Source organism: Diaporthe batatas (assembly GCF_019321695.1).
Source record: "Diaporthe batatas strain CRI 302-4 chromosome Unknown Contig00032, whole genome shotgun sequence".
Classification (NCBI taxonomy): domain Eukaryota; kingdom Fungi; phylum Ascomycota; class Sordariomycetes; order Diaporthales; family Diaporthaceae; genus Diaporthe; species Diaporthe batatas.
In genome coordinates, this window is record NW_025408579.1 from 230813 (window position 1) to 245789 (window position 14977).

The 14977-nt window shown below is 50.1% G+C and overlaps 5 protein-coding genes across 5 annotated transcripts; 3 read left to right on the plus strand and 2 right to left on the minus strand.

The window, feature by feature from the left end:
• Positions 1 to 681: 681 nt before the first annotated feature.
• KVR01_013788 (uncharacterized protein) lies at positions 682 to 3174 on the minus strand (the record flags this gene model as incomplete). The annotated part of the gene is made up of 2 exons (XM_044792535.1): positions 682 to 2854; positions 2939 to 3174. 2 exons carry the CDS (start codon positions 3172 to 3174, stop codon positions 682 to 684), a joined length of 2409 nt encoding a protein of 802 aa, XP_044637215.1.
• A 1228-nt stretch (positions 3175 to 4402) lies between these two features.
• KVR01_013796 (uncharacterized protein) lies at positions 4403 to 5590 on the plus strand (the record flags this gene model as incomplete). The annotated part of the gene is made up of 6 exons (XM_044793712.1): positions 4403 to 4472; positions 4530 to 4623; positions 4772 to 4925; positions 4995 to 5051; positions 5149 to 5277; positions 5327 to 5590. 6 exons carry the CDS (start codon positions 4403 to 4405, stop codon positions 5588 to 5590), a joined length of 768 nt encoding a protein of 255 aa, XP_044637223.1.
• Positions 5591 to 6194: 604 nt separating this feature from the next.
• On the minus strand, positions 6195 to 8423 carry KVR01_013775 (uncharacterized protein). The gene is made up of 6 exons (XM_044792615.1): positions 8122 to 8423; positions 7853 to 8053; positions 7574 to 7800; positions 6771 to 7500; positions 6548 to 6665; positions 6195 to 6484 (listed from the first exon to the last, which is right to left on the minus strand). The coding sequence occupies exons 1-6, from the start codon at positions 8385 to 8387 to the stop codon at positions 6314 to 6316; spliced, it is 1713 nt and encodes a 570-aa protein (XP_044637202.1). The 5' UTR covers positions 8388 to 8423; the 3' UTR covers positions 6195 to 6313.
• Positions 8424 to 11169: 2746 nt separating this feature from the next.
• Positions 11170 to 12948, plus strand: KVR01_013797 (uncharacterized protein). Its single transcript, XM_044794777.1, has one exon. It carries the CDS (start codon positions 11542 to 11544, stop codon positions 12769 to 12771), a length of 1230 nt encoding a protein of 409 aa, XP_044637224.1. The 5' UTR covers positions 11170 to 11541; the 3' UTR covers positions 12772 to 12948.
• Positions 12949 to 13395: 447 nt separating this feature from the next.
• Positions 13396 to 14736, plus strand: KVR01_013780 (uncharacterized protein). The gene is made up of 3 exons (XM_044790485.1): positions 13396 to 13711; positions 13801 to 14280; positions 14346 to 14736. The coding sequence occupies exons 1-3, from the start codon at positions 13459 to 13461 to the stop codon at positions 14645 to 14647; spliced, it is 1035 nt and encodes a 344-aa protein (XP_044637207.1). The 5' UTR covers positions 13396 to 13458; the 3' UTR covers positions 14648 to 14736.
• The last annotated feature ends 241 nt before the right edge of the window (positions 14737 to 14977 follow it).

Here is a 14977-nt window from a genome sequence, read left to right on the forward strand (position 1 = left end):
GTTGCTTATACTCCAGTCTGTGTCGACGGAGATCCTGGATGACCGTGGCAGAACAGGCAACTACGGGCTAAAGGATTATCGGGTTTAATAGAGCAGGTAATTTGGCTAACTCCGTGACCGAAGCTGAGCCTCGCGGTCGGCGAAGGGAGCTCTTTGGGGTTCGGGAAAGAGAAATCGTATGTTTGTGGAGAACAATACTTGATTTGGACTTGCTCCATTAGGAAAATCGACGAGGCTGAAAAGAAAAGAAAAGCCCCAATTAGAGGAGCAGTCTTGGAAAAATTGCACAACAGTCCGCTGCAGGGATCTCACTACCCGCATGTGCAGACATGATTCATCGTAGCACAAGACAGGCAAGACATTGCATAGGGCCTGTAATTGGACAAGCCAACGTGAACATACATGCATGGATATTATCTGATCTCTATGACAGTGGCCCAAGACTCCTGGACTGCCCCCCTCGTTTCTTACCTGTGCAGTTATCTAGCTCTTGTGTCCCTTGACCGTTTCCTGATGTGGAATCTCCCGCCAGTCCCGGGAAACCAAACGGTCTTGTTCGGGATTCTACAGGATTATAAGAGGAGTGGGTTTTAGGAGAAAATGTAAAAAGCATCAGAAGCTCGACAAAGGAGGATTTGCCACCCCCGGAGCAGCAGCAAGTTCCAAGCAGGCTCAGCTACGCTACCACATCCTGACATCCGACGAGTCGACAGCGAAGGCCCACGGATAGTCCAGCGCATTGTACGCGTTCATATTGCCCCAGTCCATATCCACGGCTTCGAGCTGGACGTCGCCTTCTGGGATGTTGCTCACAAAGTCAGTGCCAGGCAGATTGGTGAAGGTGGTCGGCGCAGCTTTCTCGGGGCCCTCTATCGTGGATGTGGTTGCCAAGGGAAGATTTGGCGGCCCGGGCTGGTGCATCTGCGTCGGTGTCACTGCTGTCGACGGCCCTAACATCGACGCCTGAAAGCCAACACTGCTGCCGCGGCTGATGCTACCGCCACCACCGCCGCCGCCGCCCACGGTGCTGCCCACGGTACACACATTGCCGGAGTGGAGCCCGGCGTTGACGGCGCCCGCGTCATCGGCCAAGGCACGCGCCACTGCGGCGACACCCCGCGTCTGCGGCAGGGCCTCGCAGTACATGTCGATGACGGCGGTGGCCATCTCGATGGCCCTCGCCGCGGCGGGGATCGAGCTGCTGAGGGGATAAGTATACGCGAAGCCCAGCATGATGAACAGGGCGTTCTGCTGCCAGCGCAGGACGTGGTGGGTGCCGCCCAGCGTCTCGGAGGACGTCAGCGACTGGTGCATGATGGCGGTCAGGGCCATGGCGTGGTTCAGCGCGGCCACGGCCTTGGTGTCGGACAGGGGCGTCGACACGTCGGGTGCCGGGGAGAGGGTGATGAAGGGCTGGTACAGGCTCATGCAGTGCTGGTGGTACTGCAGCTCGAGGAGGAGGCGCTGGCGCTGGCAGTGGACTATGGTGTCGGGCCTGATGTCGATTGCGGAGCGGTCCGTCGAGAAGGGCTGCCCGTCGCGGCGCGGCACGGTGTAGCCCTCGGACACCTGCGCGGCCCAGGCATCGAGCTGCTTCATCTGGGCCGTCAGGATCCCGGCGCACTCCTCGCGCGCGGCCGTGTTGTCCACGAAACTGCTGTATCCGCGCTCCCCGACGATGCTCTCGTACTTGGTGTATACAGCAGACCGGACTTGCCTGACCGCGTTGATGAGACGCAGTGTCTGCGTCTGGAACCCGAGCCAGGTCGGGCATGAATCGTCGAACGAGTAGTGAGGGCCAAGCCATTTTGCGACCTCGATGGAGTCTGAAGGTAGGTCGCATGTCGAGTGGTAAGGGCCGAGTAGAGGCGGCCGTCCCACTTCCATGCTGAGCATCCCGTCGAGGATGTAAAGACTCCACCACGTCCGGCGAGCCACCTCCTTCTGTGGTTCTGGCTCAGTGGAGCGTGGCTCGTTGGGCAGTCGGATCAGCATGGCCATCATGACGGCCTTACCCGCAACTGCCTGAGCCCGGTTGAGAAGGCCGGCCTCATAGAGATAGACGATGCTGAAGATGTAGCACTGCACTGTAGTGATGGATGGGCTCTCTATGGTCTGGTCGATGGCCTCCTGGCATCTTCGGTAGTACTGGTAGCCAGCCAACGGTGCACCGTTGCCGCTTTCGCCGGCATTCTGTCGCCTGAAGGAGCTGCCGAGTTGAATGCATAATGCAAGCATGATGTCTACTAGCGGAGAGGGCTTCCTTGGGGCCGCCGCATCTTGGTCGGCCCAGAGGGCCTTAAAATCACTCCTGAATTGGCCCTCGTTGAGGATGGGGAAACTGAAGTAGTGCGTTTGCCAGAAAAGATCTAGGTAGTGTGACTCCTGGGCGCGGGTCAAGAACCCATATCCGTGTGTGGCGTTTATGTGCTGTTGTGAGCAGTTGCCAGCGCAACTGGACAGGTCGAGTTCGAGTTGCAGTTGTGGCCGATTAGATTGTAGGAATTCATCCAGGCGGGCCAATAGCGATGGGAGGGAGGTGACGCCCTGGAGAATAGGTGCCACCTGTGGGCGACTCAACGGCGATGCGGTATGTCTTCTCTGGTCTGACACGCTGGACTGGCGCCCACTTGCCTCGGCCTGGGTGGGTTGACCTCCATCCTTGGCCCCTCCCGGTTCAGACACGCTGGTGCGGGCAGGCGAGGGCAGCACATTCGGACTCGAGTGCCCTGGTTCCGGCGGCGAATTCTGGGCATGATCTTCCTGTATTGCTGACTGTTGTTGTTGTTGGGGTTGTTGTTGGGGTTGCGTCGTCTCGATATCGCGAATCCTGGCACGGAGCCTCTTGACCTCGCTGTGCGGGGACACGCATCATGTCAGCTTTCCGTGCCTGAACTCTACTTCCATACCGTCCGAACTCAGACCTCGGAACACGTACCTGACTGCGTCGGCGATACTGCGGAACTGGTTCTCCCTGCTGGTCGAGCAGTCACGGGAGGCCTGCTGGCAGTTGGAGCACGGTCGGTGATTATCACACTTGATGCGCATCAGCTTGCACCAGTCGCAGGCCAGCCGGACCTGGGCCCGCTTGGGGCGCTTCGCAGGCGCAGTCTTTGAGTTACCATCCTGCCGACCCGCTGTGTGCGACGGCGAGCTGTGGAAGGTAGCGAACATGACTCTTTTTTTTTTTTGGTAGTCCACTCTCGAGATCTGCGGGTATGTTGCCACTCCTCCGGGTTGGAGTTGATGGAACTCCTTTTTAGAGACTCCGGGTGCGATTGTGGCTGTGTGCCAGAGAGCCTCAGGCGGGTAAGAGTGGGGTTTGGCCCAAGCAAACCTTGGAACGACCCTTGTGCCCGGAATCCTGCCTACCCTGCACATGTGCCCTCCCTGCAGGTGCCTAGGATAGCGAAGCCGTCGTTGTTACACGAGCTGCGGGCGGGTAGGACAAGCTCCTGGCGGATGGCGTGCCGGGTCGAGGGTGGCTGCCCATCAGCTGACAGCAGCGAAGCGATGACACCACACCTTGGCCGATCCAGCTTCCCAGGTGTGCATGCGATGGTTCGAACTTGATCTAGCCCCATGAACGTCACGGTCAAGGTGGGGGCCACAGCCTAGGTGCGGTGATGACACAGGAACAAAGACTGAGGTCATGGGACCATGGCATGCATGTAAATTGATAAGGGAGCCAGCAAAGACGTTTCGTAGATGCGGTCGGTGGGAACCGCACAGTAGCTAACGTGAGCAGCAAACTAAAACGGACTCGGGACCCGCCAGGCTGAACTTGGGTTATTCGTCTTTGTTCCAAAAGGACCCTCACTAATAAATGTGGGCCAGGGGCTAGCAGCCACCAACAGGTACTGACCAGGGACGTAATAGCGACACCCATTTTGGCATGCGGTGTTAGTCGGGATAATAGGCTTGATAATCGAGAAGGAGGTGGGCTAAGGCCGCCCTTTGAAAATTGCCCAAATGCTTAGCTCCGACGACGGCGTTAAGCAGAATATACATATACATGCTGATATTGTCAAAGGGAGAGAAAGGCAACAACACAGGGCATCCTCTGCTTAAAATGCCAAACCCTAAGGTAAAACACCCCGGGAACTCCTTTTAGTATGGGCCAGCCACTGATGTCAACTGCGCCTGAGAACAAGAATAGTTGATATATAAAGGGTCTGGAGATTAGCGGATCCACTTCAAGTGTGCATTTGATGCTACTGCAAGCCTTCGTATATCCCAGAGCCAATTGTATTGACCAGCACCCCACCGAGAAAAATGACTAGAATTCTCCTTACTGGCGGCAGCGGCTTCATCGCCGCCCACGTGCTTGGGGTCCTGCTGAAGCGTGGCCACTCGGTCGTGACTACAGTGCGCTCCTCCCAGAAGGGCAACCGTATCCTCGATGCGCATCGCGACCATACCAAAAACAACCCTTGACTATGTCGTGGTCGAGGACATTTCTATTCCCAATGGTAAACCACTCTCACACTGGGTCAATGTGTTACTTGCCACTGACATTATTGTGGTAGCATTCCACAAGGCGGTCGTATCCGATCCACCTTTTGACGCGGTCGTGCATACTGCGAGCCCGTACCATTTCAAGTCCCAGGATAACAAGAAGTAGCTTCTCGACCCTGGTGAGTCTCCATACTGAAGTGCTCCCGGGACCCTCAGTGCAGCTCGGCCTTTCTCGGTGGCTAAATAACCCACGGCCATAAACTGCACCGTCGGCCTCTTGGAGGCCATTCGCAGCCAGGCCCCGAGTGTGAAGCGCGTGGTTATTACCTCCTCATCTGCGGCAATCCTTGATCAGAGCCGACCGACCAAGGTCTACTCCGTACAGCGAGGCCGATTGGTGCCCGGTCACCGAGGAGCAAGCACTGGCCAACCCGGCGGACGGCTATCGCGCCAGCAAAACATTTGCCGTCAGTTCTCTGAACAGAACGTTTCCTTTTGTCCGTCGCTGCAGTTACTGACTCCACCTCTATTTCCAGGAAAGGGCCGCATGGAAGTTTGTCGAAGATAACAAGCCCAACTTCACGCTTGCTGTTGTATGTACCTAACATGTTCACTGCGCCGCCCCCTCCCTCGGGGAGCAATCGGTACGGTGATTTTCCTGACCAATATATCGCTAATGATCCTTGGCAGTGCAACCCTCCCCTCGTACTGGGTCCTGTGCTCCACCACCAGGATTCCTTGGCGTCCCTCAACACGTCCAATGAGCGCATCCTCATGAGCGGAGCCTCAAAACCGCCTCCCGCAGACAGGCAACCACCTGTTCGTCGACGTACGCGACCTGGCCCTCGGCCACGCCCTCGCGGTGGAGAAGGACGAGGCCGCTGGTAAGCGATTCTTCATGGTCGGCGGTCACTTCTTGAACAAGCAGATCGCAGAAATCATCGGCCAAAAGTTCCCGGAGCTCAAGGAAAGCCTACCGACTAAAGATGCCCTCAAGACGGGGGATTATCCGGCCATTGGGCCATACGGGTTCGATAGCACGCGCAGCAAGTCCGTACTTGGGATGACCTACAGGCCGCTCGAGGAGAGCATTTTGGATGCGGTCAAGAGCCTGCAGGGACTCGGTGCTTGATTCACGGTTTGCTCTTTTGTTTTGTGTATGTTCGTGTACATTAGTGGATTAGACCTATTGCCCTTCAACTGTGGATTTGCAATTGATTTGTGCTTTTTCAGTCCGTGGCAAACTAGACAACTGCAGAGAAGAATATTTTGTGAGCCACTGATTGTGTGTTGATAAACCCCACAGGCAGTGGTAGACCAGGGAGAAATATTGCACATATCTCTTGGATGTTTGCCACCATATACACCACACTTTCCCTTGTTATATAGCCAACCATGATGGACTTCTTCTGGAATTGCTGTTTAACATCAAATGTGGTTATGTTGGACTCCAGAAATGTCGTTCTTCAGCTTGGGGCCCGGCCAGACTCTCGTATTTCAATCACCAACCAAACCCCACCAGCCACTCAAAAACATCATCTCAAAGCTATATCACGTAATATAAAATATTCAAAGATACCGGGAATACCTAACAAGTTAATGACAAACAGGACTTGTTCAATAGGTCTAATTATATTGTGAAAGATGATGAGATTGGATGTGAATGCAGCGCATGATCTTGGTCATCCATAGAGAAATTTCAATTGCCATGTTATGCAAGCCCTACAGGCATCATGTGATCTGTGAAGAAGTTCATATTCTGTGAAGTGAGTTACAGTCTATGAAATAAGGTACAGTCAGTCTGTGGAAATGTCTAAAGTGGGCTATATGTCCATCATTGCCAATTGTTTGTCATTTAGTCCGCCTCACACAGCCTCCCTGCACTGTCTATAGTGTAGTAATCGCTGCCAACAGCTGTTGTTGCGTAGAAGAGGTGGTCTGGGTCGTAAGTGTTCTTGATTGTCAAGAGGCGGTCGTAATTAGCGCCATAGAAAGCCGTTTTCCAGTCCGGTTGATTCGGATCAGCCTGAGAAGCAAGAATATTAGTATAAGAAGAAATACGCTCATTTTAATAACTCGGCAGGCTCACCTCGTTCATATAGGCACCCGCATCAGGGGCCAGGTCAGACAAAGTAGGGACACAGAATTGAGTCATCATCTCCGCATTGGCCTGCATTTCCCCAAGGGGTGCACCCGCTGGCCACGGCCTGAGAACCAGTTTGTTAGACAAAGTTTCAACCCGGGGGAAAGCTTCTAATACCCCCTTTCCATTGACGGGGAAGAAAGAGACAAGGCATGATGTGGCTACTCACGTTGACAGGATGACGTTCAGTGCTGCCTCTCGCCATGCCGGCAAAACCGAGTTCTGAGTATCCGGGTTGGAGACATTGAGAGCCAGACTGACGAAGACACAACCGACATCTGTGACTTTCTGGATTGCTGACTGCAGATCCGCACTCTGTTCGTCGATCACGGTACGCGGTATCATCCATCCGCCGTACTGTGCGTTTTGGACCAGCTGGGTAGGATTGGGCTTGATGAGGGTCTGCCAATATTCCAGCCAGTTGGGAGACTCGGAAATAGTCAGGTTGAACTCGACTCCGTCGTCGTTCAGTTGGGAGATCAACGGAGCCAGGAGTTGTCTTGCGTCGCCATCCGATACATTGGGCAGGGTGAGTGGCGTCAAGAAAAAGCTGCTGCTGGTGATTTCGGCAATGCCCATCCCGTAGTAAGGCCCTGATGTGATTGTGGGGACAAGCTCGTGATACTTGCTGACTGCAGAGTGGAAGACCTCAGGCCTCTCTGGATCGAGGTCGAACTGAAGTTGTACGCCAGTCATTGAAGTGTCTGGTTGGAGTTTGACAACCACTGACACGACGATACTGTAGGTTCCGGGGCCACCTCCCGATAACGCCCAGTAGAGATCACTGTTTTGCGTCTGGGAGGCTGTAATGAGGGTTCCGGTCCCGTCCACTACCTTCCACTCCAGAACGTGGTCCGCAGCCATGCCATACATGGAACTGAGGGCCGAGTGGCCGCCGCCTGTAATTAGATCATGGTCAGTCAAACGGCCCGCGACAGAATATCCATCTAAAATTTGGAAAGGTGAAAATACCTTGCAAGTAACCCCCGGCTACGCCAACAGTTGCACAATCACCTCCCACAACAAGATGGCCGTGTGCATGGGCTGCCGTATAGGCTTCTTCAACTTGAACTCCCGCCCCGAGCTTCATAGCAGGCCCTATGTAGGTCTCACTGGTATAAGATGGCAAGAAATCGGTGTCTTTCATATGATGTGTCCAGATAGACAATGCCCATTCTCCAGTTGACTTTCCCAGGTAGCTTTGTTGCCAGGTTAGGAGTGATACTTAGCGGGAGAAATAGGGAGACTTACTCATGACCGGTATTTCGGATGACCAAGCGAACATTTCTGTCACGCGCAAAAGCGATTGCCTTTGTGAAATCCGATGGATCTGTTGCATTCACTGCGTAGCTGATGCTGAGTCCAGGCTCACAGGGTAGCTCCCGCGCGGTGAAAGGGTCACAACTCCCATTTGCCACCGATGCCGCCATGATTGATGAGGGAGATTCATCACTGGTGAGCATTTTAGTACAGCCACAAAGAAACCTGATGAGGAGGTTAATATGTGAGGTGGAACGAACTGGATTTCGGGCTGAGTCCACTGTTCGCGAATGTATTCACAAGCAGCTTGGTCGTAGTTTGGATCGTGACAAACGGAGGCAAGTTGGCGGGGAGCCACGAGCTTTCCAGAAATTGTGGTATTGAAAGCCTCCCAGTCTTGGGTAGTTGGCCAACAGTCGTCCCCAGGGATGCATTTACACGTTTGGTTGCTTATAGAAAGCGCTTCCGTGTGTTGGAAAGCCATGGTCATGGCGGAAGCCACCGCGAAAAGAATCGACGACACCATTTTCACACTTGATTTGGCAGTCGCTTGAAAAAGAGCAAGAATATGGTCCAGTGTCTACAGGCCTATTTCTGGACCAACTGTGGTGACATAACTCCCTTAAATATACCGTTGGTTGCTCCACAATCCTCAACTTGGTACGAGGATGAGGCTGTTTTTCCCGGAGTTGAGTTTTGCCTCAGAATCTACAAAAGGGGTAAAGACTAGATTACGCGAGATTCGATTAGCAAGGCACACCTACTGACCCTTGTGAAGGATTGATCCTGCTCCTACATGATAAGAAGCACAGCTTTGAGACCCCAACGCAGTTCCGGGTGGCAGCGCTCCCCAAAGCACCACAGCGGCTGAGAAATTTTAGGCAGTATGGTAAGCTGAGTATTTTATTGGCTATGGTGGAACTTTTGAAGGTGATGACTGTTCGGCTAAGACCACAGCCATGTGCAGGGTGTCGGGGATCCCCATCACACATGGGCGAGGCTGATGTTCATAGCTTGTAGTACAGGAAGAAATCCGAGCCAATGAATTAAGTCCTAGACACATCTATTGAGCAACCACCTGCACAAGGCTTGTAAATACAACGTGGGCCATTGTTTTGCGTCTGTTTTTAATCATAGAATCGGTGAATATACCGTTTAGCTTAAGAATAGCTAGTGGAATTAATGTATCTATATAGAGACTATTTTCTAAATAAGTGGAATTTAAAATAAATTTATATTTATTTATTATATAATATCTTTTTAAAAAAAATTAAATTTTAATTATTTATATATTTATATAAAAATATTTATATAAAGTTTATATATAAAAGTTAATATATTAATAATTATAATATTTAAAAATATAAATATTAAATAATTTATATAAAATATAAATTTAAAAATATAATTATATAAAAAACTTTTATATAAAAAGTATATATTTATATATAATTATTAAAAGAATTAATATAATAATTTATAAAACTTTTTATTTAAAATATTAATATTATAATAAAAATACTCTCTATATATTAAAAATAAATTATAAATCTCACCTTATTAAACTATATATAATTTAATAATAAAAACTTTAAGGAAGGTGTTTATATTATTTATAGTCTTGTTGGAGGGGTAGAGTAGTGTTAAGGATGTGTAGTGGCTGATGAATTTGTTGAGCTTTTCTGGGTTGCCCTTTAATTCCGTGACAGGTACGGCCATGCCTCCCATGATGAGGCAGCACATGGTGGAGAATGGCACTGGTTGACTTAATGGCCCCAGTCTGATTTGCGACTACTGGGTCTTTGTCTTCAACGGGAATGTGACTTGGAAGAATTGTGTCGTGAGCTGTGGAGAAAGTACAATGTGAAGTTGTCTGAGTCTCAAATATGAGGTATGCTGACAATTTCGCGGGCATGTGGACAATTTCCATTGTGATACTTCACTTTGGAATGAAGTTGAAGTTTGAGCACATGAGAACAATATAAATCCAATTCCAGGGCAAATCTACGTTTGTTCTATTAATTCTACTATTCTTACTAGACTTTCCACATAGCCTCAATCCTCCATATCCGGTGCTTTATTAAAGTTGAAGGGCACCTGCTATGAGGGCCGTGACCTGATGTCTGAAGGATCCCATATCCATGAGACAGCCATGAATCCTAACGACAGTTGTTGCCTGGTGACTAGCACAAAAGAAATCAGTCTTTTGTTTCACAGTCATGTGAGGTTATCAATAGATCCAGGACAGAGTGAGACTAACAGCCTATTCTAGGCAATCAAAGAGCATAGCCCATGGCAACTTTGAAGGATCATATAAGGGGTTGGGGTCAACAAATTCTGTGTTTGCAACTATTGTTAATTATTATCACAGAGCGGTGCACATTTGAGACCTCCTCTAGATTTGGGCTTCAATCAAAGCCGCATGTGGTGTTATTTAGCCTGCTCCTTTTTGGTCAAACATCCCACATGCGCCGACCTTAGCATGCATCTCAGCTCCGTCAGGTTCAGCCACGTCTGCAGGTATCCATGTCGGATATGTGTATGTCATGTGGCGGCTGAGGTCCCTGCAGTTAAAAGGGACGCAGCTCCCCGGGCAGACCGATAGGCTGGATCACTCGTTGGTGGCAAGATGGGGCGGGACGGGGCCGGCAGAATGACGTTCAGCAGGCAAATTCCCCTAGTACTGATCTATTTTTAAAGCTTGGTTCACCGGAACCACATAGGCAACCTAAAAGGGTTTGATACTACAATCCGGAGTCGTTGCTGATACACCCGATCAGGGATAGTGCAATAAGGCTTAGGTACTAGCCCTTATAGGACAATTAGCTAAGCGTTTAGGTCTACTAACAATAGACATGCAAGGCTAAGTTCAGCTTAGTGCTAAAGAGTGGCTATTAACATTAAGGTATAAGTATTACTATGAAGGAGGAGGTGTTAATTCTTAGGAGTAGACATTAAGGTGAAGGAACAGACTTTATAATAGGCCTGGTGGCTATAATATTAGTAATAGGAAGTAAGAGGCTTTATAGCTATAGTATATAAAGTAATCATTCTAATAGATAAATAAGTTTAGAGTATTATAAGTAGTTATATAAATAGTAGAAAGTTACCCTTAACTATATTAACTATTAATAGAAGGAATATAAATCAAGCCTAAAATATTTCCACTTATTATTACATTACTTGTAGCTCTTTCACCTCTAACTGTGGCACGGAGCCATGTGCTTCCTATGGTTAACTTAGGGTATAAGCGTCACTGAGCCATCAGCTGGAATCAGACGGGGATTACTACAACTTTACAAATATCCGTTTTAGCTAGGCACCTGTGGGTGAGCTGAGATGGGCCGCGCCGAAAGCCCCCGTCCGCGAGCACTGGCACAACAGCAGCATCGTGCCCATCGTCGACGGGTCAAAGCAGGGCGGGAATTTTCCACAGACATCACCGTGACGGTTTAGGGTCCAGAGCGCCTTTACTCAGGCCTACCTCACGCGCAATGCATTTAATTTCAACTCGACCAGCGAGAGGGTGTATGGCGGCGGGTAGTGTTCCGAGGCCAACCCTGCCAGCGCGCGGTACCCTCACGATGCCGAAGACTGCATATTCTTAGACTTTTTCGCGCCCAGAACCATCTTCAACTCAGCCAATTCGTCTTCAAAGGCACCAGTACTTGTCTACATATATGGCGGCGGGTGGGCCAGTGCTGCAAAGGACAGCTTTAGTCACTTCTATCTTTTACGAACCCGACATGCCCTTATATACCCTCCAATCTCTAGGAAGTCCGGCTGGACTGCTCGATAGTAGCCGGGTGACGAGCCCAGATAGCATCATATACGTCGCCTTCAATTACAGGCTCGGGTCCCTAGGATGGATGTTTAGGTCTAAATTCATTTCACAAGGTGGCCAAGTCAACGGAGGGCTCTATGACCAGCACCTTGCCCTTCAATGGATCCAGCAGAACATCCACATATTCGGAGGCGACCCAAACAGGGTCACGGTGATGGGAGTGTCTGCCGGCGGTGGCTCCATTGTTCAACAAATGACAGCATTCGGCAATAGAAACAACCAGAGCACAACCTTCCAGCAGGCTATCACTCAGTCCCCCTCAATGGTACCATGGCAGTCGCCGAGCGTTAAAAACCAGAGGTCCGCCCAGCTCCTTAACCTGCTCAACGTATCAAGCTTAGAAGCCTCAAGACAGCTGCCCTCCCAGAAGGTCATCGACGAGAGCCACATCCTGCTCTCTAGCACCCCCTACGGAACAATCTTGCTTAGCCCTGTTGTCGACGGCGAGTTCATCCCAGACGACCCAAGGAGGCTTCTACGCGACGGCAGGGTCGACGAGAGGGTCAAGGTACTCACAACCATTGAATCGAACGAAGCCGTCCCCTTTGCCCCGGCCAACGTCACGAGCGAGGCCGACTTTCGCCAGTATGTGGACGTCTTCTTGGGGGCCGCCGACATCGACGTCCGCGACCACGTCGCCGACACTGTATATCCGCCTGTCTTCGACGGCTCGTTGGGGTACACCGACCAGCTGGGCAGCGCGCGGTTGTTCTGGGGCGAGCTCGTGAGCACTTGCAACACGCCATTCCTGCACGAGGCCGTTGCCCAGCCCGGATATTCCAATCTGTTCGATGTCTGGCCGGCAATGCACCAAGGGGGCGTCCCATACGTGTTCTTCAACGGCCGAGCCATGAGTGGTGTCAATGGGACTGTCGCACGCGTCATTCAGGACTACATCACCGCTTTCGTCGCCAACGGTGACCCAAACAACACAGAGTCTCCCGCTCTTTCGGAGTGGGATCTGTCATCTATGCTGGCAATGTCGGACAGGAAATTCCAGCTGGCGGCTGATCCGACTGCTAATGACCGATGCGGATATTGGCATGACGCGCCCTTTCAGTCATAGTTGAACATTTGGAAACAGGGATATCGCAAACTTGTCCTAGTCGGGCACTATCTCCGCCACTTTCAGCTTCATACTTACCATTTGAAAGACCTTGGAGACATAGGACTGGGGACTTTCGGATCTTTCCTTATGTTCATTGCCTCCTCATTTTCGCTTAGTTGAGCTTCTTGCTTTCTCATTTCTTTTCTCGGCTCTCTGCTCTTTTTTGGGGGAGGGGGGTGGGTGCCTTGTAGAATAATGAGGCCGCCGCGCTTAACCTCAACTAATACTGTTTCATTCGCGTACATAGACGCCTCATCAACCTGGTTCAATATTTAAGATACATTGGTAGATCTATTTTTCTCGTCTTCCCTAAGTAGCATCATAGTTAATCTCGGAGACAGATTATAAATCACCGAGAATATTAGTAATTGAATAGGCGGAACTTGACTATATCGAGTAGCATCAGACTCCTTTATTGTTAACCTAAAGTAGCACAAGGAGCAACATCCGGCTCCAACAGGAGTTTCCGGAATTCCCAATCGGGTTACTCCTTCGGGTTAGGTAAGCCTCCACACAAGACCATGCCAGCTCTCCCACTTAAAAGTAAGCCATTCGCTTGCAACTTTGCACAGCGATTGATTGCCCAATGATAGTTAAGAGCCCTAAACAACCGTGCCAATCAGCCCAGCAAACCTTATTTCCGCAATGTCTTTAGGTTATATTCCCGTTATTCCCAAGGGATCCACAGTGCTCGTCGTCGGAGCCAATGGGTTCATCGGGTCCAACATATCAGACCAGTTGCTCAGGATTGGCTACAACGTGCGCGGGACTACACGCAATGTTGAGAAGAGCAAATGGGTCAGCGACCTTTTCAGTCGCAAATATGGCCCAGGAAAGTTCGAGCTCATCGCTGTTCCAGACATGGAGGAAGACGAGGCATTCCATGGAGCCGTGAAGGGTAGGTGGGCAACCAACAAGCCTGTTCATTTGAACTGTAGCCTCAGATAAACTCAAAGCATGAGCGATCCTGATTTTGTGAATTGACAGGGGTGTCTGCCGTCATACACACCGCGACGAACTATACCATGGACCCAGACCCCAACGCAGTCATCCCAGGAAGCATCAAGGGCACCGTCAACGCCCTCACAGCCGCAGCGCAAGAACAGAGCGTGAAGCGGTTCGTGCTGACTTCCTCCTCGGCGTCGGCTCTGATCCCCAAGCCGAATAATCCAGTGACGGTGACGACAGAGACCTGGAACGACGAGACTGTCGCCTACGCCACCCGCGGGCCACCTTACGAGCCCGAGCGCGCGTACCCCGTGTACGCTGCCGCCAAGACGTTGGCGGAAAGAGAGGCGTGGAAGTTTGTCCGCGAAAAGAAGCCAGGGTTCACGCTGAACGCGGTGTTGCCCAACATCAACTTCGGGGCAAGCCTTGATTATGCCAACCAAGGTCACCCTTCTACCTCTGCTCTAGTAGTTGAGCTCTTCAAGGGCAACTGGCAGCCCCTGGCTGGCTTGCCAGTCCGTACGTTTCTCCCGTCCTCCCTCTTCCCAGCTTCACTTCGGCTTACCAGGGTATTGTCTTCTCAGAGTACTTCGTGGACGTCCAAGATACCGCATTGCTGCATGTGGCAGCGGCGATTCTTCCAGAAGTCGAGAATGAGCGTGTCTTCGCCTTCGCCGAGCCGGTTAATGGGGACAAACTCCTTGCCATCATGCGAAAGCTGTACCCACATCGCACATTTCCGTCGGACTTCCAGGGCGATGAGGACCTCAGCAATATCGTGCCTCGCAAACGAGCCGAAGACTTGCTGCGCGTCATGGGAAAAGTTAGGGGATGGACAAGTCTCGAGGAAAGTATTAAAAGAAACATAGAGGATATAGTTAAATAGTTGTACCCTTAAAAGGTATAAAGGTTAGTGGAGCGAGTCGTAACTTAAAGTTAGTATATTTAATTATTTAAATATTTAAACTTTATTAATATTATTATTAATATTAATTAAATATTTTAAAAGATATATTTTTAATAATTAATTAATATTAAAAATTTATTAATTAATTAATTTATATTAAAATAATTTAATAAATTAAATTTTAATAAAAATATTTTATAAATTATATTTAATTAATAAAGTTTAATTAATTTATTTAAATAAACTTTAATTAAAATTAATATATATTATATTAATTATTAAACTTTATAAATAATTTATATTTTTTAA

Coding starts and splice junctions, on each gene's coding strand:
- KVR01_013775 (XM_044792615.1), bottom strand. CDS start 8,387: ATGGTGTCGTCGATTCTTTTCGCGGTGGCTTCCGCCATGACCATGGCT. Junction 7,801..7,852: donor ATCCGAAATACCGGTCATGA/GTAAGTCTCCCT, acceptor CTGGCAACAAAG/CTACCTGGGAAAGTCAACTG. Junction 6,485..6,547: donor CGGGTGCCTATATGAACGAG/GTGAGCCTGCCG, acceptor CTTGCTTCTCAG/GCTGATCCGAATCAACCGGA.
- KVR01_013797 (XM_044794777.1), top strand. CDS start 11,542: ATGGCGGCGGGTGGGCCAGTGCTGCAAAGGACAGCTTTAGTCACTTCT.
- KVR01_013780 (XM_044790485.1), top strand. CDS start 13,459: ATGTCTTTAGGTTATATTCCCGTTATTCCCAAGGGATCCACAGTGCTC. Junction 13,712..13,800: donor ATTCCATGGAGCCGTGAAGG/GTAGGTGGGCAA, acceptor GTGAATTGACAG/GGGTGTCTGCCGTCATACAC. Junction 14,281..14,345: donor CCTGGCTGGCTTGCCAGTCC/GTACGTTTCTCC, acceptor TTGTCTTCTCAG/AGTACTTCGTGGACGTCCAA.